Source organism: Geosmithia morbida, assembly GCF_012550715.1.
Source record: "Geosmithia morbida isolate 1262 chromosome Unknown scaffold_14, whole genome shotgun sequence".
In the NCBI taxonomy this organism is placed as follows: Eukaryota; Fungi; Ascomycota; class Sordariomycetes; order Hypocreales; family Bionectriaceae; genus Geosmithia; species Geosmithia morbida.
Genome location: NW_023336201.1, coordinates 467170 through 491746, shown reverse-complemented (window position 1 = coordinate 491746; position 24577 = coordinate 467170). Strand labels below are relative to the sequence as shown.

General features: G+C 53.6%; 11 protein-coding genes across 11 annotated transcripts; 7 read left to right on the top strand and 4 right to left on the bottom strand.

The window, feature by feature from the left end:
* Positions 1-73: 73 nt before the first annotated feature.
* On the top strand, positions 74-1891 carry GMORB2_2754 (platelet-activating factor acetylhydrolase; the record flags this gene model as incomplete). Its single annotated transcript, XM_035464732.1, has 3 exons — positions 74-393; positions 454-1372; positions 1490-1891. The coding sequence occupies 3 exons, from the start codon at positions 74-76 to the stop codon at positions 1889-1891; spliced, it is 1641 nt and encodes a 546-aa protein (XP_035319402.1).
* A 1335-nt stretch (positions 1892-3226) lies between these two features.
* GMORB2_2753 (Fungal trans) lies at positions 3227-5362 on the top strand (the record flags this gene model as incomplete). The annotated part of the gene is made up of 6 exons (XM_035464731.1): positions 3227-3437; positions 3538-3667; positions 3750-3966; positions 4040-4336; positions 4407-5120; positions 5180-5362. 6 exons carry the CDS (start codon positions 3227-3229, stop codon positions 5360-5362), a joined length of 1752 nt encoding a protein of 583 aa, XP_035319401.1.
* Positions 5363-5690: 328 nt separating this feature from the next.
* Positions 5691-6561, top strand: GMORB2_2752 (SAM-dependent methyltransferase; the record flags this gene model as incomplete). Its single annotated transcript, XM_035464730.1, has 3 exons — positions 5691-5764; positions 5821-5992; positions 6061-6561. The coding sequence occupies 3 exons, from the start codon at positions 5691-5693 to the stop codon at positions 6559-6561; spliced, it is 747 nt and encodes a 248-aa protein (XP_035319400.1).
* A 589-nt stretch (positions 6562-7150) lies between these two features.
* On the top strand, positions 7151-8117 carry GMORB2_2751 (Short-chain dehydrogenase; the record flags this gene model as incomplete). Its single annotated transcript, XM_035464729.1, has 2 exons — positions 7151-7443; positions 7547-8117. The coding sequence occupies 2 exons, from the start codon at positions 7151-7153 to the stop codon at positions 8115-8117; spliced, it is 864 nt and encodes a 287-aa protein (XP_035319399.1).
* A 900-nt stretch (positions 8118-9017) lies between these two features.
* On the top strand, positions 9018-11133 carry GMORB2_2750 (fungal specific transcription factor domain-containing protein; the record flags this gene model as incomplete). Its single annotated transcript, XM_035464728.1, has 3 exons — positions 9018-9235; positions 9297-10401; positions 10507-11133. 3 exons carry the CDS (start codon positions 9018-9020, stop codon positions 11131-11133), a joined length of 1950 nt encoding a protein of 649 aa, XP_035319398.1.
* A 128-nt stretch (positions 11134-11261) lies between these two features.
* GMORB2_2749 (alpha-L-fucosidase) lies at positions 11262-13607 on the bottom strand (the record flags this gene model as incomplete). The annotated part of the gene is made up of 2 exons (XM_035464727.1): positions 11262-12744; positions 12796-13607. 2 exons carry the CDS (start codon positions 13605-13607, stop codon positions 11262-11264), a joined length of 2295 nt encoding a protein of 764 aa, XP_035319397.1.
* A 1113-nt stretch (positions 13608-14720) lies between these two features.
* Positions 14721-15344, top strand: GMORB2_2748 (uncharacterized protein; the record flags this gene model as incomplete). The annotated part of the gene is made up of 1 exon (XM_035464726.1): positions 14721-15344. The coding sequence occupies one exon, from the start codon at positions 14721-14723 to the stop codon at positions 15342-15344; it is 624 nt and encodes a 207-aa protein (XP_035319396.1).
* A 1779-nt stretch (positions 15345-17123) lies between these two features.
* GMORB2_2747 (putative flavoprotein CzcO associated with the cation diffusion facilitator CzcD) lies at positions 17124-18696 on the top strand (the record flags this gene model as incomplete). The annotated part of the gene is made up of 2 exons (XM_035464725.1): positions 17124-17283; positions 17375-18696. 2 exons carry the CDS (start codon positions 17124-17126, stop codon positions 18694-18696), a joined length of 1482 nt encoding a protein of 493 aa, XP_035319395.1.
* Positions 18697-18906: 210 nt separating this feature from the next.
* On the bottom strand, positions 18907-20669 carry GMORB2_2746 (Extracellular metalloprotease that contributes to pathogenicity; the record flags this gene model as incomplete). The annotated part of the gene is made up of 3 exons (XM_035464724.1): positions 18907-19951; positions 20040-20381; positions 20437-20669. The coding sequence occupies 3 exons, from the start codon at positions 20667-20669 to the stop codon at positions 18907-18909; spliced, it is 1620 nt and encodes a 539-aa protein (XP_035319394.1).
* A 1049-nt stretch (positions 20670-21718) lies between these two features.
* GMORB2_2745 (uncharacterized protein) lies at positions 21719-22403 on the bottom strand (the record flags this gene model as incomplete). Its single annotated transcript, XM_035464723.1, has 2 exons — positions 21719-22086; positions 22205-22403. 2 exons carry the CDS (start codon positions 22401-22403, stop codon positions 21719-21721), a joined length of 567 nt encoding a protein of 188 aa, XP_035319393.1.
* Positions 22404-22803: 400 nt separating this feature from the next.
* Positions 22804-24385, bottom strand: GMORB2_2744 (meiotic recombination protein SPO11; the record flags this gene model as incomplete). The annotated part of the gene is made up of 6 exons (XM_035464722.1): positions 22804-23358; positions 23542-23622; positions 23688-23774; positions 23828-23957; positions 23990-24181; positions 24213-24385. The coding sequence occupies 6 exons, from the start codon at positions 24383-24385 to the stop codon at positions 22804-22806; spliced, it is 1218 nt and encodes a 405-aa protein (XP_035319392.1).
* Between the last annotated feature and the right edge of the window lie 192 nt (positions 24386-24577).

Sequence of the window (24577 nt, the reverse complement as noted above, 5' to 3'; positions counted from 1 at the left end):
CATTACAGTACCATCATTCATATCCCTACTCTGTCTGTATCCCTGCCATCCGCGCAGCGAAATCCATTTTACAATGGCGTCGACCTCCAAGTCGTCGGCCAAGATGTCCCAGTACTTCTCTAGGCTGAACCCCGTCCCAACCTTTCCCGAATACACAGGCCCGTACAAAGTCGGAACCGTCGACGTTGAGATTCCCGTTGACGATCTCTCCTCCCCGAGCGTACCCCCCGACAACGCTGCCGACATCTCGACCATCCAGTTCCGTGTCTTCTACCCAGCCGTTGACGAGTCGTGCGAAAAGCGTATATGGTGGCTTCCGAACCCCCAGAGACACCATGTGTCGGCGTACACTAGGTTTGTCGGCGTTGGAAACACATTGGCTGAGGTTCTTTCGTGAGTTGCCTACGCCCTTCTCTGGCTTGATTGCTCCTGTTGACCTCATACGCCTATCAGTTTCTTCCCTCGCCATCTCAACTACACGTCGATTCCGGCCCATAAGAACGCGACGATGCGAGAACCAAACACTGAGAACCAGCGCTGGCCTACCATGATTTTCTCCCATGGCCTGGGAGGCTCGCGCAATTCATACTCATACATTGCCGGCTCGCTAGCGTCGCACGGCGTCGTCGTCGTATGCCCCGAGCACCGCGACGGCAGCGCTGTCACATCCTTCATCCGCACTCCCGGGAAGGACGTCTCGTCATGGCGCTCTTCTGTTGGGCCGCGTCGTATTGTATCCTACACGAAGATCTCGCATGATTTCTCCCCCGATATTTACGAGGCACGCGAAGCTCAGCTGCGCATCAGGCTCTGGGAGATGGGACTTGTGCACGAAGCTGTCCAGGCCATGGACCGTGGCACCGAGTTCCGCAACCTCAACGTGACCACCCCCAGCCTTGGCCAGTTTGCTAGCCGTTTGAATGTCCACGAGCCCGGGAGCATCATATTTGCCGGTCATAGCTTCGGCGCCGCCACCATAAACCAGTTCCTCAAAAGCACGTACTATGCCGACGATGCCGACGTAGCCAACATGGAGAAACCGCTTTTCGTTCCCGCCGAGGGATCCGAGATTCGTAGGCAGATCACCGCCAGGACGGTGACCATGCTTCTGGACATGTGGTGCATGCCCCTCATGGCGCCTAACTCGAAGCCCCTGTTCAACCTGCCGCTGCCCGCCTACGACGACGTGCCCTCGGCGGCCGGTGGTACCGCGCTGCTGCTGGTGGAGTCCGAATCTTTCTACAAGTGGTCCGACCACCTCCAGCTGTCGGCGCGGCTGCTCTCGCCCGACCCGAGCGCCGAGCGGGTACTCCCCATGGTGTACGAGCGCCCCAGTGGCGTCAAGCAGGCCGAGCCCAACTTCTTCTACGTCGTCAACTCCGCCCACTTGAGCCAGTCCGACTTTGGCATCCTCTTTCCCTGGCTGACTAAGAAGATATTTGACGCTGAGCAGCCTGACCGTGCTCTGCGCCTGAACCTTCGCGCCTAGCTGCAGCTCCTGCGCGTCAACGGCATCCCTGTCGCCCGCACCTACGCCGGTGACCTCGTCGACGGTACCCACTTCGATAAGCTCGAGCTGTCGAAGAAAGAAGAGGAAAATACCCACGCCGTTGACGGCCTCGACGATGACGAAGCCATCTTTGATCGCAGCGGCAGCAACATTGTCGACCACTGGCACTGGATCAACACCATCGGCCTCGGTCAGCCCACTGACGAGGAGGGCAATAACAAAGGCAAGTCGGTCGTCGAGGGCGCCGAAGACACGGAGTGGGAGATCAAGGGGGAGCTTGGGCCCAGCGACGATGCTGCGCAGACTACCTGTGAGGGTCACATTGCCAAATCTGTCTCTCCCGCTTCCCGGACTATCCAGTCAGTAGCCCAGACAGTTTGAGAAGGAACCAATGACTTGATATGTTCTGACAATCCGAACGATTTTGATGATGTATACGTTTCTGTTCGCTTTTCAGTTCTTTTGTACTATTTGTTTTCCTTTTTCAGACTTTTTTTTTTCTTTCCATGTTTTGTCCCATTCATTTGGCATCAACAGCATCTTTCATCCTTTCTCTTTGTTGTATCTTGGCGTCGATAGATATTTCGCTCTGGGTTTATAGAGGACGTTGGTTCTCGCCATGGGGGAACAAATTGAACTTGTTGATTTCATTGAAAAAAAAAAGCACTAATCATGTCCATAGATGAGACTTTTTTGTATTGCTTAATATTATCAACGTTGCTGTTTGATTGATATAGGGTGGAGATGACCTGGTGGCATGATTCATTTATTAGCGGGGCAGAGTTATTACTTACTCATTGGAAGGTCCCATATAAATCAAATCACGGGCACAAGATTACGTTATTTCCACTAGTGGTAAGGTGGCCGAGTGGTCTAAGGCGTGATGTTCAAGAAAATTGAATTCTTTCCTGTTCTAAATGGGAACCATCATATCGAGAGATGCAAGGGTTCGAATCCCTTTCTTACCAACAATTTTTTGTTCTTTTTTGCCCTTTCTATTACTATATATCAAGTTCCTTTGGCTCATTGGAGGACAATATTTTTCTCCTTCTTCTTATCCTTATAATATATAAATTGTCCTAGCGTTTCTAGGGTGTGACGCTGTAACAATGCCGGGGCACAGCACACGGGACTGCCATCATCCAGTCTGTTCCTAGTGATTGACCGACACACAATAGTTGCTGCCTCTTGTTTTACGTCTGGCTTGCTCTCATAGATTTAACCTCTTTGAACTTATTCACGGGAATGTGTTTCATAGAGGTTTCCATCGAATCTTTAGGTCACACTCATCCATCCTCCCATCCATCCATCCATCTCTTCTCTTATAGGAAAACTGTGAGCGCATAATGCATGTGCCGCTGCTGCAGCCTTGAGCTACATGATATGTGAGAATCGTGGATACCTAGATGTGGAATCCACCGACCGCAATAAGTATGAATCATGGGTAATCACCTTATTCCAAAAGCATTTCTCATGATCTTCAAGTCTCTCGCATAACTATAATCACAGTCTAGAGTAGACAGCCAATGTACATACTATACATTCGAGGCAGTGGCGAGCCAAATACCCTACAGTCAGTCACCCGATCGGACACTCCGCACTTGCCTCTAACCGGAATCGTTCGTTACAGGCCAGCGCGAACAATTCAATTCAATCCATTCCATCATCATCATCATCATCATCGATATCACCCAAAAGTCAACCAAAGGAAAGACAATGACGGGCCGAGAGCAGCAGTCGTACGCGCCGTTCTCATGCTTCGAGTGCAAATCTCGCAAGGTCAAATGCGACCGTATAACGCCCATATGTATCCGATGCACCAAAGATGGAGCTGAGTGTCGGTATCCCACCGAGAGGAGGCGTCCCGTTCAGCATCAGGCCAGAGTGTCGGCCAAGCCCAGGCTAAGGGAACTTGAAATTCGACTGCGTGAGCTGCATTCCACCTACCTGTCCATCCATCCATCCCTATATGCATATCTTGTAGATGACCTTTACACGCATCCTCGGCTGACAATGAGGGAATGCAGATGAACTAGAGGATGAGCTGAAACGAAAGGAGGGGAGGACACCAAGCACCGATGAATCGGCGTCGGGGTTTGGACTCATGCCCACAGGTCGTTTTGAGCAGCTCCCACCACAGGGTCTGGTCGATAAGCTGTGGGTTTCTTACTCCTCTCGATACGGGTGCAACAAAAAAGAAGAATGCACACATGGCGGATTTTACTGACACTGATACCAGGACAAATCTTTACTTTTCAACCCTGTGGCCCGAGAACCCCATGGTCCACCCGGGACGCTATCTTACCTCCCTGTATCAGCCTCCACATATGCGGCCGCCCATGTGTCTGCAGTACATCATCATGGCAGGTGCAGCCAATGTGTCGGTCGAGCACAAGAGCTTGGCCGAGCCGTTTTACCGCAGGTCCAGACGGTATATAGAAGCTGACGAGATGGGAGTTGGTGCACCCCCTCCCCTCCATTTTTGCTATTGCTTGCGTATATACATGAAGCTGATGATCAGCGGTATAGAACGATGGCTACCAAGTAACGGTCGCCCACTGTCAAACATGGGTGCTCATCGGCGAGTTCGAGGCGCAGAACCTATGGTTCTCGCGCGCCTCGATGAGCACGGCCCGCGCAGTCAGGCTGTCGCAGCTCCTCGGGCTTCACGTCGTGGATGCAGCGTCAGAGATGAACCGGGCCATCCCTATGCCGGTGGACTGGTGCCAGGCCGAAGAGCGGCGACGGACTTTTTGGGCGACCTTTTTGTTTGACAGGGGGGCCAGCATCACGGGCACGTGGCCGACGCTCATCAATGCCACCCGGGTAGGTCTCAAAACGCGCTTGCCGCATCATGAGTTCATTTCTAATGCTGATGACCGTGGTGAATTTAAAGATCCAAACCCGCCTCCCTAGCTCCAACGAAGCCTTTAAGAATGGCATCGAGGAACCGTCATTGATGCTAGACCAAGCGCTCAACGACCATTCTGGCAGACCCTGGCCCATATTCGCCTGTCGTGTGATAGCGATGCACCTCCTGAGCGAGTGTTTCGACGTCGGGGTGACGCAACGCATGAACCCCAACGCTGCCGTGGGTGACGAGCTGGAGAGCATGCTCTTCTGGAACCGATACGAAAGCCTGAGTAGCAGCCTCGAAGCTGCCTTCTCTTCGCTACCGTACAACATGAGGTGCCCCGAGAACGCTCACGACGCCAACGCCGTCTCTACAAGCATGCTCCTCCACACGGCCACCATATCCATCCATTTTGCGGGAGGTGCCCGGGCCCTGACCGAGGGGAAGGCATTGCCAGACTCCAGGAGGAAGGTTACCGAGGCTGCCCAGCAGATTGTCACAACTGTCGCGCTGGCCACGGATATTGACGCCCGTTTCCGCAACCCCTTCTTTGTCTTTGCCGCCTACACGGCTGCCACTGTCTTCCACAAGGACTATATACAGTTTCGGGAAGCACAGAGCTTGCAGAAGCTCACGGCGCTCTTTGATGTCATGATCTCAGCTGGAATGAAGAACCCTGGTTTCCCAGCCTTGCTCGTAGTCCAGCTGGCGCGTGAGCTGGAGACAACGGCGGTTGACCCCTTGGCCATGTCCAAGGTGAGTGTGGATGAAACAAGAGGAGGGGAAGGCACACAGCTAACAAGGATACTATCCAGGTCCGACCGATTATCGAATCAGGAGATATGAGTCAGCAGGCCCTGACTTTGGATGGCAATGATTCTCACACAGTCGTCATCTGTCCAGTGCGACACTATCTGGATAACAAGGACGGCAGTCTAATGGATGAAAGGACACCGAACGATGACGAGGATTTCAATGCCGAAGCAAATATCGCATGATCAAATACTGCGTTTATTCCTGTTTTAAAAGAAAGAAATAAAACAGAGTCTTGGCGTTCTCGTACACTCCTATTCGTCATGGTGGCATTGATCACCAGCCGTCAGCAATTGCTCATCGGAGACTGGTTCGGAAACTTTTGGTCTCACCAAGGAAAAAAAAGTCTCCGGGAACATTGTCGAGTATAAGACGGATCATGACCGCCCTCCAGACGGACAAACAACCAAAATGTGCAAAAAAAATCAAGACTCCTACACAATATAGCAATAGGTCTCATTCTTTTTTCTACTTCTTTTTTTTATATACTCTTGGTATTACACAGACGCTACCATGGCTCACCACCATCATCACCACCACCACGTCACGATCAGCCAGCTGGGCGAAGAAAACGCGAAGCACTTTGAGTATGAAAGCCTTTGTTCCGATTAAAGAATACTTACAAATCTGACATTGTGTGCAGCCATGTTGGCATAGACATGTACTCTGAGCCGTGGGTTCGTGTGGTAACGGACCAGATCTTTGAAGAGATACGCTCTGAAGCCGGGTGGATCGGCGTGGGCAAGGAGGAGTCCAAGCTGAGCAGCTCGGTCAAGGTGTTTGACTATGCATGCGGCAATGGAGTCGTATCTCGAGTAAGTCCACCCCGACATCGATTTCAAATACACACATCTCAGCACAGGATCAGCTGACGGGCAATCAGTCCCTGGGACCCTTCGTGTCTATCACCCGTGGCATGGACGTCTCCTCAAGCATGGTAGAGCAGTACAACATCAAGGCGCGCGAGGACGGCTACACCGAGGCCCAGATGCACGCCGTCAGGGGCGACCTGGTTGCCGACGCCCAAGCCTTCCCCGACATGACCGGCTTCGACCTCATCGTCATGTCCACGGCGCTGCACCACGTCGAGGACCCCCAGGGTATGATCCGCACTCTGGCCGATAGGATGGCACCCGGTGGCGCTCTGATCATTATTGACGGGGTCGCTCCATCCGAGGGGGGCGGTGCTAGGGTAGGGGACCACCCGGCTCGCAAGGTGGTGACGCGGCAGGGCTTCGAGAGGCACGAGCTCGAGGGGTGGTTTGGGAATGCCGGGCTGGAAGAGGTCGAATGGAAACTGTTCTCTAAGTCGACACAGGTTCCAGAGACGATGGGGGGGCTGTCACGCATGTTCTTCGCCAGGGGAGTCAAGGCCAGCAACTAGGTGGGGAGAGAGAGAGTATCTTGAATGGTACACGCACGAACATGTGAAGATACTTTTTTCTCGTCTATCCTGTCAACTATAAGATTCTATGATTGTGACATCGCACCGTGAGATGAAACCATCCATCGTCCATCTATCTCTTTCCCCAAGAGGCGTTTATAATAATCCTTCTAGATGCAATCCATTGGCAGAACGAAACCCGAAGCACAGGTGGCTGCCCTGTCGGCGTTTAGACAATGTCGTCGTCGGCGTTTAGACAATGTCGTCGTCGGCGTTTACCTGAATAGATCGGCGATAGCCACCATGTAATACATGCATGCTGGGATGCATTCCGCCCTTCGTCGTACCCCGAATGTAGCTATCTCCGGATTACAGAGCATCTCATGATTTCCATTCCGCAACTCCAAGCGGAACTCGTACTCACCAAGGCCGCCTCTCGTTGTGGTCATGCTAAGACCTAAATCCGGGGGCACCATCTGGGATACCATCTGGGATATAAAAAGGGTCTCTCCCTCCCCCTCTCAAGTAGTCAGTTCAGACAAGACTCACTTCAAGAAATATATCAGCTCTACACCCAATCTCACCCATCATGTCTCTAGTGTGGTTCATCACCGGCGCCTCTAATGGTTTGGGCCTCTCTATGGCCCTACAGGCCCTCCAGGCTGGACACAAGGTTATCGCGGCCATGCGCAACCCCGAGCGCTCGGCCGCGGCGTCCCGGACCATCGAGGAAGCGGGCGGCAGCGTGTTCCAGCTCGACACGACCGAGTCCCAGGAGGCCATCGTGTCCAAGATGGAGCGGGCCGAGGCCGTCTACGGCCAGATCGACGTTCTGGTCAACAACGCCGGGTATTCTGTCCTCGGAGCCTGTGAGGATTTCAGGTAACAAACCCCAACCAAACCCAACCCAACCCAACCCAACCCAACCTGACCCCAAACCCCCGGACCCTGTGCCCTATGATGGACTGACGGATGATGATTGAAGTGAGGAGGAAATCACGACGCTGTTCAGGACCAACGTGTTCGGCCCTATGTTCATCACCCAGGGTGTCCTGCCGGGGATGCGAGCCCGCCGCACGGGCACCATCGTCAACCTCTCGAGCGTGGCGGGCCAGGACGGCTCCCCCGCGTGCGGGCTGTACTCGGCCAGCAAGTTCGGCCTGGAGGGCTACTCGGAGTCTCTGTCCAGGGAGGTCGGCGAGTTCGGCATCTCGGTCCTCATCGTGGAGCCGGGTGCCTTCCGCACCAACTTCCTGGCTGCCATGCAGGTCACCGGGAGAGGCGTCGGCGGGTCCTTCAGAGGCGGCGGATCGGTCGTCGCCCAGGCCCTGGACATGTACCGGGCCGCCAACGGCAAGCAGGTCGGCGACCCGGAGAAGGCGGTGGCGCGCATCGTCGACGTCGTGACCGGCCGCGGGGACGCGGGCGAGCTCAAGGGCAAGGTGCTCAGGCTGGTGCTCGGCAGGGACGCCCATACGCGCATCGTCAACAAGACGGATAAGCTGCGTGAGGACCTGGAGGCTTCCAAGCTGGTTGCTTACAGCACCGATATGTGAACGATGGCGTGCTTTACTTGAATATGTGGACTCTCGTACATACCTGTACACGGATCTCTTATTCCCGCCCACGCAATGTCCTGGTTATCACCGACGAGAAAGCAACCCCAAACCCACATGACCGTTACGGTAGTCCGTCCACTCCGATCTTCTGTTTAAGGAACTCCAGATCCTCCGGAATATATTACAAAAGCGGGTCCATTATTTCGCGGGGAACATGTCTGTCTTGCTGGATCAGTGGGAAATAGCAAGGATTTGAAATTGCCATCATTTTTCTTTCTCTTTAATGAACAAAATGTTCCGATGAATCTATGTAAAATCGCTCAACCCCGTGGTGACTCCCCTAAAGAGTAAACAGACACTTCCTTGTCCCGGAAAGATGTACATTGTTGTTGTTGTTCCGGTGCCGTCCTTCGTATCGGTCCTGATGTCATCCATCGCCTGGCATGTAAGCCGTGGCCGGGTGTCAACAAGCCTCTCATGATATCATATAATAGTCACCAGTTCCTCTTGGGATTCCGTAGGGCATTGGAGTATCATAGTCCGTTGAATCTACTTACCAGTTTTACATATAATCCCCCGATTATACCAAGATATCTTTTCCGTCCTTCCGTTCGACTGCAAATCGTCAACAGCCCGTATGGTTTGATATGTGTACTTCAATTCATCCTTGCCCCACTATCTTTCTCGGAACCCTGACAAATCCATCCAAACGAGAAGACAAAAAAATCTCACACCGTCTCTAGAACCATTTTCTCTTCTTTTATTTATTTATTTCCTTCTGGTTTATCCATTCTTGCATCATCATCATCATCGTTCTTCGTTTTCGTTTTCGTCATCTCATCAGATACCCATGTCAGCGCGCGAATGCAAATGTCATGATCCCCTCAGCATAGAACCATGTTCAGCACCTTTCGCAGCATCGCCTCCGAACCGGTCCAGGGCTCCACGCACACGGCACCCCGCAAAAGAGCCCAGGTACGCCGCGCCTGCGACGCATGCCGCCTCGCCAGGGTGAAGTGCGACCTCACCAGACCGTGCAGGAACTGCCTGCACTCGGGTAGAGAGTGCGTGTCGTCTGGGGTGGTCGAGTTCAAGAATGTTTCTTCTGCTACGAGGTACATCATCCCTCACCCTTCAACTCAGAATTGCCAAGTATCTCTAGTAACATGCACATAGGGAGGTCGAGAGGTTACGAGACAGGTTACGCGAGTTGGAATCCCTAAAGAGACCAGTCGGCCTAGGCCCGAGTCCAGCCTCAGCCTCCTCCTCCGAAGACGACAACCGAGGCGGTCGGACCGTCGCGGCCCCCGTGACAGCAGAGTGGAAATGGAAGGGCATGGTGGTGGACGGACTACGGTACGGCCCCCTCTCGCTCCAATACTTCATCCACCGGGCATCGTCGTACATGGGCTGCGACATCGGGGCCCCCCCGCCGCCCATCAACGTCCTGAGCGCGCGCAACGTCGACCTCCGAGGGTGCGACCTGACGCGCCAGCAGCAGGACTACTTTGTCGATCTGTTCTGGACGGCGTACCACGTGTCGTACCCTGTCGTGGACGCCGACGACTTCAAACCGCTGTACGACTCTCTCTGGGACGTCGGGGGCCTGAGCCGCCGGCCTGACCCGCTCGTCGACATCGTCCTCGCCATATCCATCCAATACGCCTTCTCGCTCATGGGCATCCACGACCCGGCCACACGGTCCGAGGCCGAGCAGGCTGACCAGACCGAGCGCCCGGAGCTGGCCGTCGCGGGGAGCCCCTTCTTCCACCGATGTCAGGACGGGCTGGACCACCTGATGGAGTCGCCGGATGTCAAGACGGTGCAGTGCATGTTCCTGAGCGCTACGTACCTGTCATACGCGCGGTGCTACAATGCGGCCCATACGACCGTCAAGACGGCCCGGCACGTCGCGTCCGCACTGGGCGTTGGCGACAGCTTCTACTCCACCGACAAGTGTGTGCTGACCCGGACGGCCCGGTGCCTGCGCGTCCTCGACTCGCGCATCTCCATGCGCCTGGGCCGCGTGGCCCAGACCTGCAGCGCCGTGGCCCTCCGCGACCCGTCGTACGTCGCGCCCAGCCACGCCTCGGCCGTCTTCCATGACCAGCTGCTCCTGCTGTGCGAGCTGGCAGAGGACGTATACCGGTGCTTCATGGACCAGGCCAACCACCTGTTCGGGCCCGGCCGCGACAACATGTACTCCGACGTGACCATGCGCAACGAGGCCGGCCTCATCATGACGGAGCAGATGAAACGGCTACACGAATGGACGAAGCAGGTCCCCCCCTCCCTGAGACTGGAGAGGCAAGGAGAGGGGGGCAGCCCCTTTTCCACGCACCGCTCCCCCATCCGCTGCTCGGACCAGGACCTCCCATGCCTGCAGCGCCACCGCATCACCCTGGAATGCCACTATCACGACGTGTGCTTGACTCTGCTACGAATATTCATCTGCTTCTCTCCCATCCCCGTCGTGGGCGCCTGTGACGCCGACAAGCTGTGCGTGCGCTGCGTCGACCACGCCTTCACCCTCACCACCATCATATCCCAGGCCTCGCGCGAGACAGATATAATAAAGGGGTGCTTCCAGGCCTTTGAGTGGCAGGAGAATGCCACATACGCCCTCGCCGGCTTCGCAATAGCTTACCCGGCGTGTCAGACCACCCTGACCGCCAGGAGGTCCCTTGCTACTGCCAGCCGCATGTTTGAGCAGTCTGGGTCCGGGACTCCTGCGTCTGTCAGGATGCGTCGCCTGTGTTCTCTTCTCGATGCCGAGATTTCGAATAGTGTTGTTAGGCTGCGCGAGTCGATTCCTGCTGTTATACCTACACCACCGGGCACTGATACTTCTGTCGTACTCTCGTCCGGCGCCATTACCGCTGGTGTATCTCAAACCCCAGAGCATCAGGACCGGATGAGACAGAATATCGACACATGCCCGCTGCTATATCCTTCTCCCGACTGGGACTCGATACAAGCTGATTTCTTGAACAGCGAAGACTTCACCGTCTGATAAGAGCTTGACCAAGTATATGAGGCATTGTTGATTTCCGGTTTGTTCCTTTTCCAATTCCTTTGTTTTTCTTCTAGAGGTCTTTCGCTCGTACCATCGGAGCGGCGTTATTTAATTGCTCGTCCATCTCACTTGTACTGTACCCTGAAAACCCAACAAATGCTATCCCTTTCAACAATGTCGTTGGAAACTTCGATCCAGAAGGAACCGCCATCGTCAAGGCCCCATTCCATATCCACCTCTCCATCCATGGTAAGGGCGGCAACCCGATCTCCTTTCTGCGCAGGCACAGGGGCCTCGACGACAAGACGTCCCGGTACCGGCCGGTCAAGGCTTAAGAGGTAGAACGCGTCGTTGGTTTGCGTGAAGCGGATGGATCGCTCTTCAGGAGTAGGATACCAGTATGTCGTATTGAAGATAGCCTCGTCGTGGGCATGGAGCCAGGAGCCAGCCTCGCGGAGACTGCTGATCATGGCCTCGTGGATGGAGCCATCGGCACGCGGGCCGATGTTGAGGAGTAGGTTGCCATTCTTGCTGGCCATGTCTACGAGGTTGTGTATCAGTGTGGTGGCGTTCATGTACTCATCCGCAGCCGTCGCACGATTATACCCGTAGCTGTAAGGATCCATGCCCTGGTTGCTCTCCCACTTGCGGCGCTGGGCAACGCTGAATGTTTCGTACTCGGGGGTGTCGAAGTCGGCGGACCAGGTGCTGCCGCAACGGTCATTGATGGCGACCTGGCGGCCCTGGTCGCGGGCCCAGTTGAACCAGCGGGCGGCAAAGGCATCGGTGCCGTTGGCCGCTCCCGCGTCGCACCACATGATGTCGGTATTGTACTGGTAGGCGAGGATGTCCATCTGAGGAACCATCAGGTCATCGATGAAGTCTTCGGCCGGAACCCGCCCTGTATACGGCTCAATATTTCCAGTGTAGGGGTTCCGAGCAATGATTCCTGGGAAGGATGTGGAGCTGGGCTTGTCGAACTGCGTGAAGCCATACTTTCCCCAGTCTGGATTGAACCACTCTGGAAGCGAGAAGTATGTGCCGCGCTTGAGATGCGGCTGGTACGTCTCAGCAGCGTCGAAGAGCTCGCGCAAAATGTCACGGCGTGGGCCGAGATGGAGAGAAGAGCGGTTCGAGGTGGCGCCAGTGTCGAAATTGGCGAAGCCGTCGTGGTGCTTGGTGGTGAAGACAAAGTACTGCGCTCCAGCATCTGCAAACAGGTCCACCCATGCCTTAGGGTCAAATACAGACGCGGTGAAGTTGGCAAAGAAGTCGTCATAGGCGAGATCCGGGCCAAACGTCCGGAGGCGGTAAGCATTGACGCCACACCGGTCCGCGACAGCCTGCTCGTTGATGCGAGTTGAGTACCACCAGAACCACTCGGAGTAGCACTCGTTCGGGGTGGAATTGCCCCAGCCGGGAACAGCATAGGGACCCCAGTGGATGAATATGCCAAACTTGGCACCGTCATACCACTGCGGAGGCTCGTGCTCAACCAGGCTATCGGCATCGGGGGTCCACTTCCGGAGGCCCACTGCGACGTCCGGGAAGGTCACCCTGACCGGCCGGCGGTGAGGCACCGTGACAGTAACCGTAGCAGTACCATTGCTGCGGCCCTCAACGGGGACAAGTATATATTTCTGGTCTCCCGGGCAAAACCTTTTGACGAGAGTTGGCTCCGGGGTGTAGACTTGCGGGGCATCGACGAATACTTTCATTCCGGAGACGCACTCTGCACCATGGTGATTGACAATAGCCTCGACGACTTGTCGGCCATGCCCATCCCAGTTTTGCGTAGGCCGCACAGTTTGGACGCTGATTCCCGCGTCCCCCGCATCCCACAGCGATAGTGAAAAGAGATGGAGACGACCGGAGGTTGAATTGGTAGTGTCGGGCAGAACGATGGCGCGGAGATCCTTGCCGCTCTCGACAGGCGCATGGGTCTCGTAAATCTCAGAGGCATTGCCATTGGTGCCGTTGTTGGTGAAGAAGAAAGGCAGAGTTATTTGTCCGCGGCGGAGGGTGAGGAACCACCAGAAGGCGGGAGCGCGTACTTCGGTTGTTGAGGTTGTGTTATCCGAGTAGACTAGGGTGATGCTATCCGAGACGGTCGACGACATCACATCTGAGACCAGGAGGAATGAGGCAGCGAAGTAACTGGACGAGGGTGGCACTGTGATGGTCTGACCTGCGCAGATGACATTGTCCTGCGCATCAGCATCGGGGTTGTATCCGGGGAACAAGTACGAGACCCCCGTGGACGTAGATGTGTAGATGCCATCTTGTCCAACAGGGGCAGCTGGGAGGGATTCATTGAGAGTGCTGAGGGCAGCTTCGCCCGGGTATGATCCAAATCCCTTGTTGTTGAAATACTGGTCAAGAGGAATCTCGAGAGAATGCGAATGGACAGAGCCACCTAGGGCTAATGGCAGGGAGGACAGCGCTGAGCTCACTATGGATTTCAGCTTCATGGCGTCGTTCCTGGGATATAGGGAAAAGCGGCAAAGAAGACGGGGTCATTCAACCAAGCCCCATGGCTAAGCCCGTCGTCTCTTTAAAAGTGGTGCATTCTCGCACCGTTATCCGGCCTGCTTTGCCCGGCTGGCAGAGAAATGATTGACCCCGCTCACTATCGCCATGGCAGAGGCGAGCTTCCCAACGATAAGGTGAAGTCCCTTGCTCGATGACATGCTCATGTAGGGATGCTATCGTGTCGGACGAATCTCTTTGGGCAATGATGGGGCGCAGTGTGGAGCGTGCAGACTCCAATGGCACGTTACTTGTTTCCCTCTCCGTGTGGCTGATAATGCGGAGCAGTCCGAGCAGGCCGTATGACGGAGAAGGAGACGGCGGATAAAAGGTGCGAGACTGGGGGCAGATAAAGAGGTGTTATTATTTGATATACACGGACCTAGGGCTAATGCCGGTGGCGGTCTGGTCTGGTGAACAGGAATGTCAGCAGGACGTATGTATCCATACTTGTATGTGTGTATGTGTGTATCTGTAGCAACGCCAGTACTGATTTTACTACTCGTAGACATGACGCATGCAGAGGAGAGGCAAGTGGGGTGTCACATGTAAACGGAGAGAAAGAATAATCGTCGCCATAGGGACATGTGGAATTTGTGTGTCGGAGTGAGATGCTGGAAGATGAAACGAAATGGACGATGATGATTGCATTTTCATTTTTCTCTGTCTCCTTCCTTCCCAATACCGTGGTGCTGTTACTAATTCTTCATTGTGAATGAAAACATCCGGAAGGAGCGGACGCTTTGCAACTGCCGTCTTTGCATTTTAAACTTTCCCCGGAAAAGAGAGAGTCCTGGATCGGCGGGGAAGGCGCTAGGCACACTTCTCCGCATGGCATGACTAATGTCCCATGGAGAAAGAAGCCTCGGCGGTGACGATTGATCATAACGCCTGTGCTGGCGCTGTTATTTGTTCTCTCCTTTTTTTTTTGTTTCCTTTCTCCTCTGCTTTGCTGCTTGGCTGGTCCTCTTCTCCCACTCTGAGATCTCTGCACCCGCATTCACATTGTGGCCGTTCAAAAGGGAGGATAAAGGGAGAAGAACACGCTCTCCGTCATGGATTCTGCACCCCAAGAGATATACCCAGTGTATACGCCGTTCTGGAAAGACAGAGAGTCGTACGGCGGTTACGTAGCCGTGTTCGCATCACCGCCGCCACGGCCAGCAACAAGTTACGGCCAGCAAAAACAATCCAACAGCAGCCCTGCCACACGCAGCTATTCCTTCGGTCAACACTCCCCAGCTTCGAGCCCTGAATACAATGCGACCAGCCCAACGGTCCTTGTCGACGAGAGAGCATTCACACCTAGAGTCGGAGACGGACAGGGTACGCGCGTCGGGTCGACCTCCGGGAGCGCCGAATACGACAGTGCCGCAGTACTCACACCACCGTCGTCAGCGAACGTCTCGGAATGGACAAGACGTGATCCAGCCTACCGCGAGAAACTCGTCGAGGGTTTCAGAACAACAGAAGAGGAGAAACAGTTTCTGATTGAGAAGGTGGCGGAGAAGCAGGAGGAGGGGCAGCCTACGGATCTGTCGGATGGTATCGGACAAGAATCTACGGGCGTCGTTGGAAAGTCTCCTGAGCTCAGCCTGCAAGAACTGGAGAATGCGGTTTGGAGTTCGTTTGATACTTTTGTGTATTGCGCGTTTGGCGGTGCCAAGGTTCAGGTATGATTGATGACTGTTCTGGCGGGAAGGGAACTACGAAACTACGATGTGGTGATCAAACAGTGGATGTGCCTAGAATACAGATTACACAAAGATTTGCCGCCACGATAGAGTATCTAGGATCATCACAGGTAACACCGTGTACGAGTAAGATGCGTCATGGCGGGATTTGGCATCAGGACGGAGTGTGACGGAGGGGCTCGTTCGATTCGCTGGCAATGAATCCCGACCCATAATTAGAAGCGAGTCCAAGGGGCGGCGATCCACGCTTCCACATGCAGATTGAAGTCCGATCAGTATTTCAGCTCCCTGGAGGACATGGGGCCGTTGTTCGCCATATGACTCGGGAGTATTTATGAATTATGCTTATCCGTACCTGTACCTGTACCTGTACCTCTCAGTATAGATTACCTATCCCTCTGTTTGCGGGAAGGCGTGTCACCTTGGTCACCGTCTCCCCACCGGCAGATACTCGTACGTATCCGGCGACCTCGGGTGAAGGATAGATAGCCTCAGCGATATATCGAGATATTCGAATATTCGATGCAATGATTTGTACCAGGTTCACGCAGTGATACGCATAGGAGCAATGATGCTGAGCACCTCGATCCTCAGCCTACATTACCGGTTCAACCCCGTGAAAGATAACCTTGGTGGCACCTCACCGCAATCAAAGGGATACTACTCCGTACTCCGTACAAGTACTCGTACCCGTACTACGGAAATAGACATGAGTATTAACCTGTACTCCGTACATGTTCACTCTGACATAGCAATGGGTGATCCAAAAAAAGTGCCAAGACGACAGACAGACAAAGGCTCCGGCGCACGATCCCCAAAATCAAACCCCTTGCACCAAAAACGGAACCGCCGGTTGTCCCGTTGGGCTTCCGTCGGTCTTTATGTGCGGGATTCGACGCCGATGGCGCGCAAGTAGCTTCAACCTTTCAGGTAAACAGTTGATTGAATGGGATAGGTGAGCAAGGGGATAGATTCGTTACTACCTAGCAATACATTACGTATATATGCACGTAATAATACTCCGTAGCCAATGCCTCATCAGAAGAACACGCAGACACACACACACACACACGGCCAGCTTATATGCACACTCTAATGCATGTAACTCCAAGTTCCTGACCGGCGCATGTGCCCAACACCTAATGCCGTGGTATTAGTATCAGCATTCTCAAACCCGTGACGGCCAATCTTACCCAAAGAGGAAACAAGTTGCCGGTCCCCTCTATGGAGTATTATTGATACAGGTACTCGAGGTCTCAAAACATCTCCACTTAGGCATGGCGCAAGAGAGAAAGAGAGAGAGAAAAAAGAGAAAGAGAGAGAGAGAGAGAGAGAGGTGTACGAGTATTACGGAGTACGAGCAATTGTCCATCATACAGATACAGAGCGACAAGGTATTTAAGCCGTTAGGGGCCCCTCCCTTTCCGCCATCTGCCCGACTCCCTTTTAAGGAGAAAAAAAACGAGCCTCGGTACATGGCTCTCTCACAGCTTCCTTTTTTTGCCTACCTACAATATATAGCCATAGGATCCGAAACTCGCATTGTCAAACTAAATCAACGACAACAACAATATTGTCTCAGTTGAAATCTGGCCAGGTCGTTGTTTTCTTCTTCTTTTCTTCTTCTTCTTCTTAAACGAGAACAACAACCGCTTTTCAGCTCGTACGACAACTCCTTTCTTTCCCTATTCCCGACCCCTACATACACGACAGCTTCGACTCGAGGAAAGAAAAGAGGAGTGCGAGCATTGCGTCGATCGAATCATGGCCTCAGACCTAGATTACGATGTCATCATCGTGGGCGCCGGTATCTCCGGCGTCAACTTTGCCTACAGGCTGCAAGAGAACCATCCCAACATGACATTTTGCATTGTCGAGAGCCGTCATGAGATGGGAGGGACTTGGAGTCTATTCAAATACCCAGGTAACGCTCCTCTTCCTCCCCCCTCCCCCCCCTGGACGCCTGGACGTATCCGCAACATACACACACACACATACGCTGACGCTCCAAAAAGGTATCCGCTCCGACTCGGATCTCTACACATTCGGCTTCCAATGGAACCCCTGGCTCCAAAAGGAGGCCATCGCCTCCGGTCCCCACATCCTATCCTACCTGAACGAGTCGGCGCGCAAGGCCGGTCTAGACGACAAGATCAAGTACAACCACCAAGTCACCCAGATGAGCTGGGACACGCCCTCGGCGACGTGGACCTTGGACGTATCCGTCGGTGGCGGCGGCAACGACCCCGCCACCCGCCAGACCATCCTCCTCCGCAGCCGCTTCGTCCTCATGGGCACGGGCTACTACGACTTCAAGGAGCCGCTCAAGACGGAGATCCCCGGCATCGACAGCTTCGGCGGCGACGTCATCCACCCGCAGTTCTGGCCGGAGGACTACTCGTACAAGGGCAAGAACGTCGTCATCATCGGGTCGGGAGCCACGGCCGTCACGCTCCTCCCGAGCATGGCCGAGGAGGCCGGTCACGTCACCATGCTGCAGCGCTCGCCCACCTACATCATCTCCCGCGTGGGACAGAGCCCCATCGAGAGGCTCGCGCGCGCCTGGCTGCCCCCCTGGATGGCCTACCACGTCATCCGTGCCAAGTGCATCCTCTTCAGCATCTTCATGGTCACCTACGCCGACTGGTTCCCCGCACGCGCCAATAGGCTCGCCCTCGGCGCCACCGCCAAGCAGCTTCCCGAAGGCGCCTCCCTCGAGCGTGACTTCACTCCTTCCTACAACCTGTGGGAGCAGCGCGTCTGCCTCAGCCCGGACGGCGACTTCTACCAGAGCCTCCGCCAAGGAAAGGCTAGCGTCAAGACCGACCACATCGACACCGTCACCCGTAACTCCATCAAGCTCAAGTCCGGCGCGGAGCTCCACCCGGACGTCATCGTCACTGCCACCGGCCTCAAGCTCCGCATGGCCGGCGGCATAGACATCGTTGTCGACGGCAAACCCTACGACATGTCCGCCCATTTCGCCTGGAATAACTCCATGCTCGACGACCTCCCCAATGTCATGCTCGCCTGGGGCTACGTCAACGCCAGCTGGACCCTCGGCGCAGATACCACCTCCCTCCTCTTCTGCCGCCTCATCACCGCCATGAACAAGAAGGGTGCCAAGGCCATAGTTGCCCGTCGCAGGACAGCGGGGGAGATTAACATGTCCAAAGTTCCCATCCTCAACCTCAATTCTACATATGTCCGCAAGGGAGTCGGTAACATTCCCAGCTGTGGTGATCAGCCGCAATGGCTGCCGCGCACCAACTACATCAAGGACCTAGCTAGGGCCACCCTCGGTGACGTGGAAAGTGGGCTCGAATGGATAAAATGAACGTCCTCTTTACCGCGTGGTGATACGCAATGGTATAAAATGGTAGATAATATGAGAATGTCTGCTGAATTTCTTATCTCCTGTGCCTGTGTCGTTGTCTTGGGGCTATGGAAAAGGGATGCATCTGGAATATCCCAAACAGTCATGAATAAGCATGCTAATGAATCTTCGTTTGTCTTGTACTCGGTGAGCTACGGGGTACGTATCTGATCACATTACTCTGAAGATAGGGTACTCGTCCCCCTTCTCTACAGGAATAATATTAAACGTGACGTAGGAATCAATGCCTTCTGGCTCCAGAGCCACCATGGCCAGACCTGCGTTCTTCTGTCGTGTGCTGACCAGGAAACTGCCTGCGGGTAGCCTGACGTGGCGCTCAGCTGCCGTTGTTGTGGTAGTCGTGAGGACAGAGCCCTCGTAATAGGATGTGTCGAGAATGGCTGACTCAATAGTCAAGGCCTCGACAGTGCCCTCCCAGGGCTGCTTGAGGTTCTCAACCTCGACACCAGACGCATGCAGACGCTTGGCGATATCATCCCAAGCGATTGGGATGAGATAGGCTTCGGGCCGGGTGCGGGTAAGGTTGGCAATGGTCGGAGTTGTCGACTCGAATCGCACAGGCATCTTGACGACTGTGCCATTGTTCTTGTCAACCATGGTAAAGGGGCGAGTGTCGACGGTTCCGTGATCCGTCACCACGATGGGGTTGCTCGAGTTCACAAAGGCGTCAATTCCAGCCTCAATCGTTTCCAGGACGCGATCGGCATTGTCCACAGCCGTCTGTATGATGCTCCCGCACATGGTGAATCCCGAAGCAGTACGGCGCCCATACTCTTGGTCTGCGAGCCCGATACCGCGCGTCTCAAGCAGGAAGGATACGGTCTGCGTCAGTCCCATTGCGTTGCGGCCGATCCTGGCATCACTGCCGGCCTCGGAAAACTCAGCCACGTACCCCACATCTTGGTATGAGGACGATCTACCTGTCACGTAGGGCTCCGTGCGCAGGCCAGCCGCCTCCATATCCCGTGCAATATTCTTGGCAAATAATTCTTCCGACAGGTTGCGGATTTCCCCTCGAATGTTGAGGTTTTTGGCGGCGGCGAACAGGCCATCGGACCCGTGGACATATGCACCATCTCCAAACTCGGTAAATGCTGAGTATTCGTGCATGTCGATGGCGATGTGGGGGTTGAAGTCGCTAAACAGCTGCTTGATGTCGCGCGACACCTGTCTCTCGAGCTTGGTATGATCGCGACTGCTTGTTATTAGCTCATCACACACTAACAAGACTTCGAGTTGTTCCAGTTTATCTGTCTCGGAGCGGCCATGGTTAGTCAACTTACTTTGGGTCCAAGTTGGTAGCCAGTGCTCGCTGGAAGTAAAAGACCCCGTCGGGGTTGTAGCGCGGCAGAAAAAAGAGCTCAACCTTGTCAAGAACAGAGTCAGCCCACGTCTTGTTGGTGGACAGCTTGCCGAGGATCGCCATCGCTGCTTCCTCTCCTGCAGGCTCGTTTCCATGCACAGAAGCCTGAATCCAGATGCGTATCTTTGGGCTGGTAGCATTTGCTTTCGACACATGAACATAGGGGTACCCTTGGCGCTCTTCTGATCTGAAGTTGGCGTTGCCGAACTTCATGTTCTTGTCCGGGGAAGCCAGAGATTGAATAAAGCTATCTGTCGTGTTGCTTTGGTATGAGCAGCTGCAATGACAAGAGAGACAAAGAGAGGGATGGATTACACATATGGAACCATGATGTAGGACCCTGTGTGCCGTTTGAGAAGCCAGGCTGCCTGCGGTCGGGGTGCATAAAATCTGGCGAGACGATATCAAAGTTGACGTCAGGAAAGGCTCCTTCGACTACCTTGTCCGAGTCCCTGATCACAGTGACGTGGTTGTATCCATACTTGGAGGCACTGGCCACGGAGATGAGGCCCGCGAGAGGACTGAGAAGGAGGCCTGTGATGAGTCTCATGTTGGATATTGATACTTCTTAGTAGGTTGAGAAAGGGATTTTTAGACCAGAAGATCGACTCCAAAATTAGGATAACTGTACCGTTATATACTGGACCACGCACCCCTATACCTTGACAGCAGGAACCCTCGGGTCGTTGCTTCCTTATCTACATCATGACGACTGAAAGGCCTCATGTGGAGGAAGTATTAACCCTAGTGCTACGTTGCAGCTTCCTCATTGAGTCAAAGAGACAAACTCCCCCCACCAGAACCCCAAATCGCACTCCACTTCGGAAAGGGCCGAAGCCATGATATTATGCTTAAATGGCATACTCTCTGATTGCGTTGAGGAACGGGGTGGGGCTAAAAAGAGAAGTTTGGGCGGAGTGATTGTGATATCAGTAATAAGAACTGGCGATGATAAGAATAAAGAGGGGAAAGCTCAATATATGTGAAATTGGCTAGATCTCTTATGATTCCGCATAGGGGTCCTATAATAACCGATAGGCGTAGTAATATAGCATAAAAGTCTACTTCCTAGTAAAAGGGCGGAACTTGGTAGCACTCCTACATACGTGACGGAGGGCCATCATCGCGAGGATGTGAATACAGTAGTTATCGGTGCGAGTGTTGGTCTGATTTATGTTCAATGCATATATTACCGTGTAATTGAGATAACTCATAACAAGAAACAAAAAGTACAACACCATAAATAACCGTCTAGTAAGTACTCCGCTTCTCTTTTTGTGTACCTCATCATTGAGGTATTTTTAGTCCTCGGCCTCACCAAGCTCCAGACAATGCCCCCCTTCTTGTATGCATCTCACCCTGGCATTCTAAGAATGAAGTTCCATAGTAGGGATCATCAATGTGCACCTATCCAAGACTCGTTTCATTTGGGGCATATCGTCTTCCCAGCCCCGCAGTGAATATACCCTACAGCGGGGGAAGATTGGCAGGCTTGGCTCTTTGATACCCTTCCACCTCCGGCGTTTCCTTGAACATCAATGCAGGGCGCCGCAAAAGTGTTTGTCTTAACTGAGTTCTCTCGTTCACACACAGAGAGAACTATGACGACTTTGCAGCGTCCCCATCTTCGGCTTTGGTGTCGTCATCTTTGATGTCGACCGACGCGACGGCATCCTTCAGTCCCTCCTCCTGGTTCTTGTCCTCCATGCCCTTTGTCTGAGAGAGGAAATAGTTGGCCACATCAGTGTGGTGGTTGAAGTAGGCCAGGTCCAACGGCACATAGTTGCGCTCGTTGGCGAGAGCGGGCAGCGCACCGTTGGCCATGAGCAGCTTGACCATGTCGAGATGGCCGCCCAGAGCAGCCCAATGAAGACCAGTGTTTCCATGCTCGTTGACGTCGTCCAGAAAGGCCTGTTTCTCCCCTTTGGGTCTCTCTTCAAAGTATCCCGTCAGCTTGCGCACCGTCTCTGTGTGAGCTTGGTTAGCACCATCCGAAAGTTTACGTCAAATATCCACGCCAGAGGAAGAATGAAGTAAATTGAAAGGGACATGGAGAGAGGGATAGTATGTGTACATCGTACTCACCCAAGTGTCCATTGCCCGCTGCCATGTGTAGCGTAGTCGACTTGTTGCCCTGATCCTTGGCAGCCACCAAGATCTCAGCCACCGTCACCTTCTCTCGCTCCGCTAGCGCCGTCAGTTCCTGAACTAACTCATCATTCTCCCCGGTACGCGACAGGTAAATGAGATCGTCAATCTCATCTTCTGATAGTTGAGGTGCCATGGTGTTTATGTGGCACGTGTGTCCTGTGTTCTGACGGGGGTTGCGAGAGCATCTAAAAATTTCGTCACCCCACAAGGGTCCGTCTTGTGAATGAGGGGACTGTGCGAATTTATTTTACCCCGCCAATTCCACACGTTAACTGTCCCCAAGATCGCCGTAATCGTACAGTTTCAGTACAGTGTAAGTTGTTTTACTAGTAGCCAATGTACCCGCCAGATGAGTCAGCGTGTTAGAAGGGTGCGACATCATCACAGCCATATGCCGTATTCTTTGCTAAATTGCTTTCTTCCATTTTATCAGTCTCACCATCATCTTCAGGGGTCTTACAAGTACCTCATGCAAGACATGCCAAAAAAAAAAAAATCACGATCCCCCTTTGCACACCCTCGCTCATCGATGACTACCATTGACTCAATGCATCAGATATCTCGTGCTCTAGCCATTTTGCAATGCTTCCAGATTCATCCAGCCATTGTATTTCCGCCTTGACACCAAGGCAGAGTATTATCTGCAACTCGCGTCTCAGCTCCAATGCCTCTGTATCTTGAGCATGAAACATGGACAACCTCTTTAACATGCTATATGCCAGCCGACGATCCCGTTCAGTCAAGTGCGTAACTGGGCCTCTGCAGGCCAAGGATGACATGGAGTATGGTAAGTTGCTGCTGATAGCCTGAGAACACTCGTTCTCGTACTCTGCACTGCTATATGCTGGATCAGAGCTGTGAGAAGAAAGCCTAGCGCCGAGATGAAGCGTCTGCTCCGTTTTGATGCCTAGCCAATTTACCCCCGCGTTACCGTTCGAGTTCCATCGAGTCGACCCGAATCGGTAGCATTGAAAGATGTTGAGCCCATCTGGGTCATAATCCACGAGTACCAGAATCGGCAGAAGTGCATCGTGCTCGTTAATCAGCTGCAGGAACGAACGGGTCGAGTCATCCGGGTAGCCTTTGGCCTTAAGCAATGGTCAGTGTCAGGGACAACAACACAACGCTGGGACTACCAACCGTGACACCGAGACCCGGCCCGAAAGACGAATTTCCCCAAAAGTTGGAAGAGCACAGAGAACGAAAAACTGCCTGCATAGGGTAGGTAAGTTTTCGAGCTAAAATGCGGGGGAGACTCGAGCTGAACTTACATCCTTCTCCACAACTAGCACCCACTTGATCTGGGAAGTGTCGATGCTTCTTATGGACATCGATACGGGGATTACGGTGCCCTGCACAGTCACAGCCAGCCGGGGACGTCAGCTGGAAAGGCGAGTAGGTGCGGATACGTTCTTACACTCTCGGCCCATGATCCATTCACGAATGAACTGTCCCGAAGTCGGAGGGTAATTGGCCCGCTAAAGAGTCCCTTGGAAGATGCGACCTAACAATGTCAGGCCCTCGTGCAAAACATTAGATGGACGCTTAACGACGCACGATATTCAGCTCTTCCCGACAAGTTCCGAGAGTAAGAGCCAGACACTCGACCAATATATCGACACAGGACTGCTTTCCGAACAAAGCCTGGTTCTGATAGAATATGTGCCTAATGTGTGTGAGCGAGTATCTGTACCGGACCAAAGAAGTTGACAGGAATACCTCTTTGTGAGTATCTCATCGGCCACAAGAGCATCATGGCATAATTGCAATATGAAAAGCACCCGTGCTACAGCATGTGAAAGATAACTGTTAGCCTCCCGGTGGTTGATCATTATTAAAACTCGAAGCAGCATGACGCTCACCAAATTTGACTGCCTCTTTGTCGGTCCGCCCAGGGAATCGGAGTACCTCCTATTTTAACCCGCCTTCCCCATGCTGATACCTTGGACTAGAGATAAAGTCAATTGTGAGCTCACGATCTGCAGTGACATCATCCAGTATGGACTCGATGATACCCTCGATCTGGATAATGAGGGCTCCAGTGTGAGATCCTGCAGGACGCACATTAGCAATACTCTTAGCATGTGACGACGCCAAGACGTTGTGTTGATCCATGGCTCTGGTCTGAAAAAGAAAAAAAGAAAGAAGGGGATGCGAAACACGGGTAGGAAGAAGCGTGAAAGAGACGAATGCGAGCACTCGGAAAATCACCTCTAATGGAAACTAGATAGGAAATGGGATGTGTTTACAATCAGGCCATTGTTTCGTCATTAACAAGAAATCAATGTTACATGGAGGTGTCCGAGG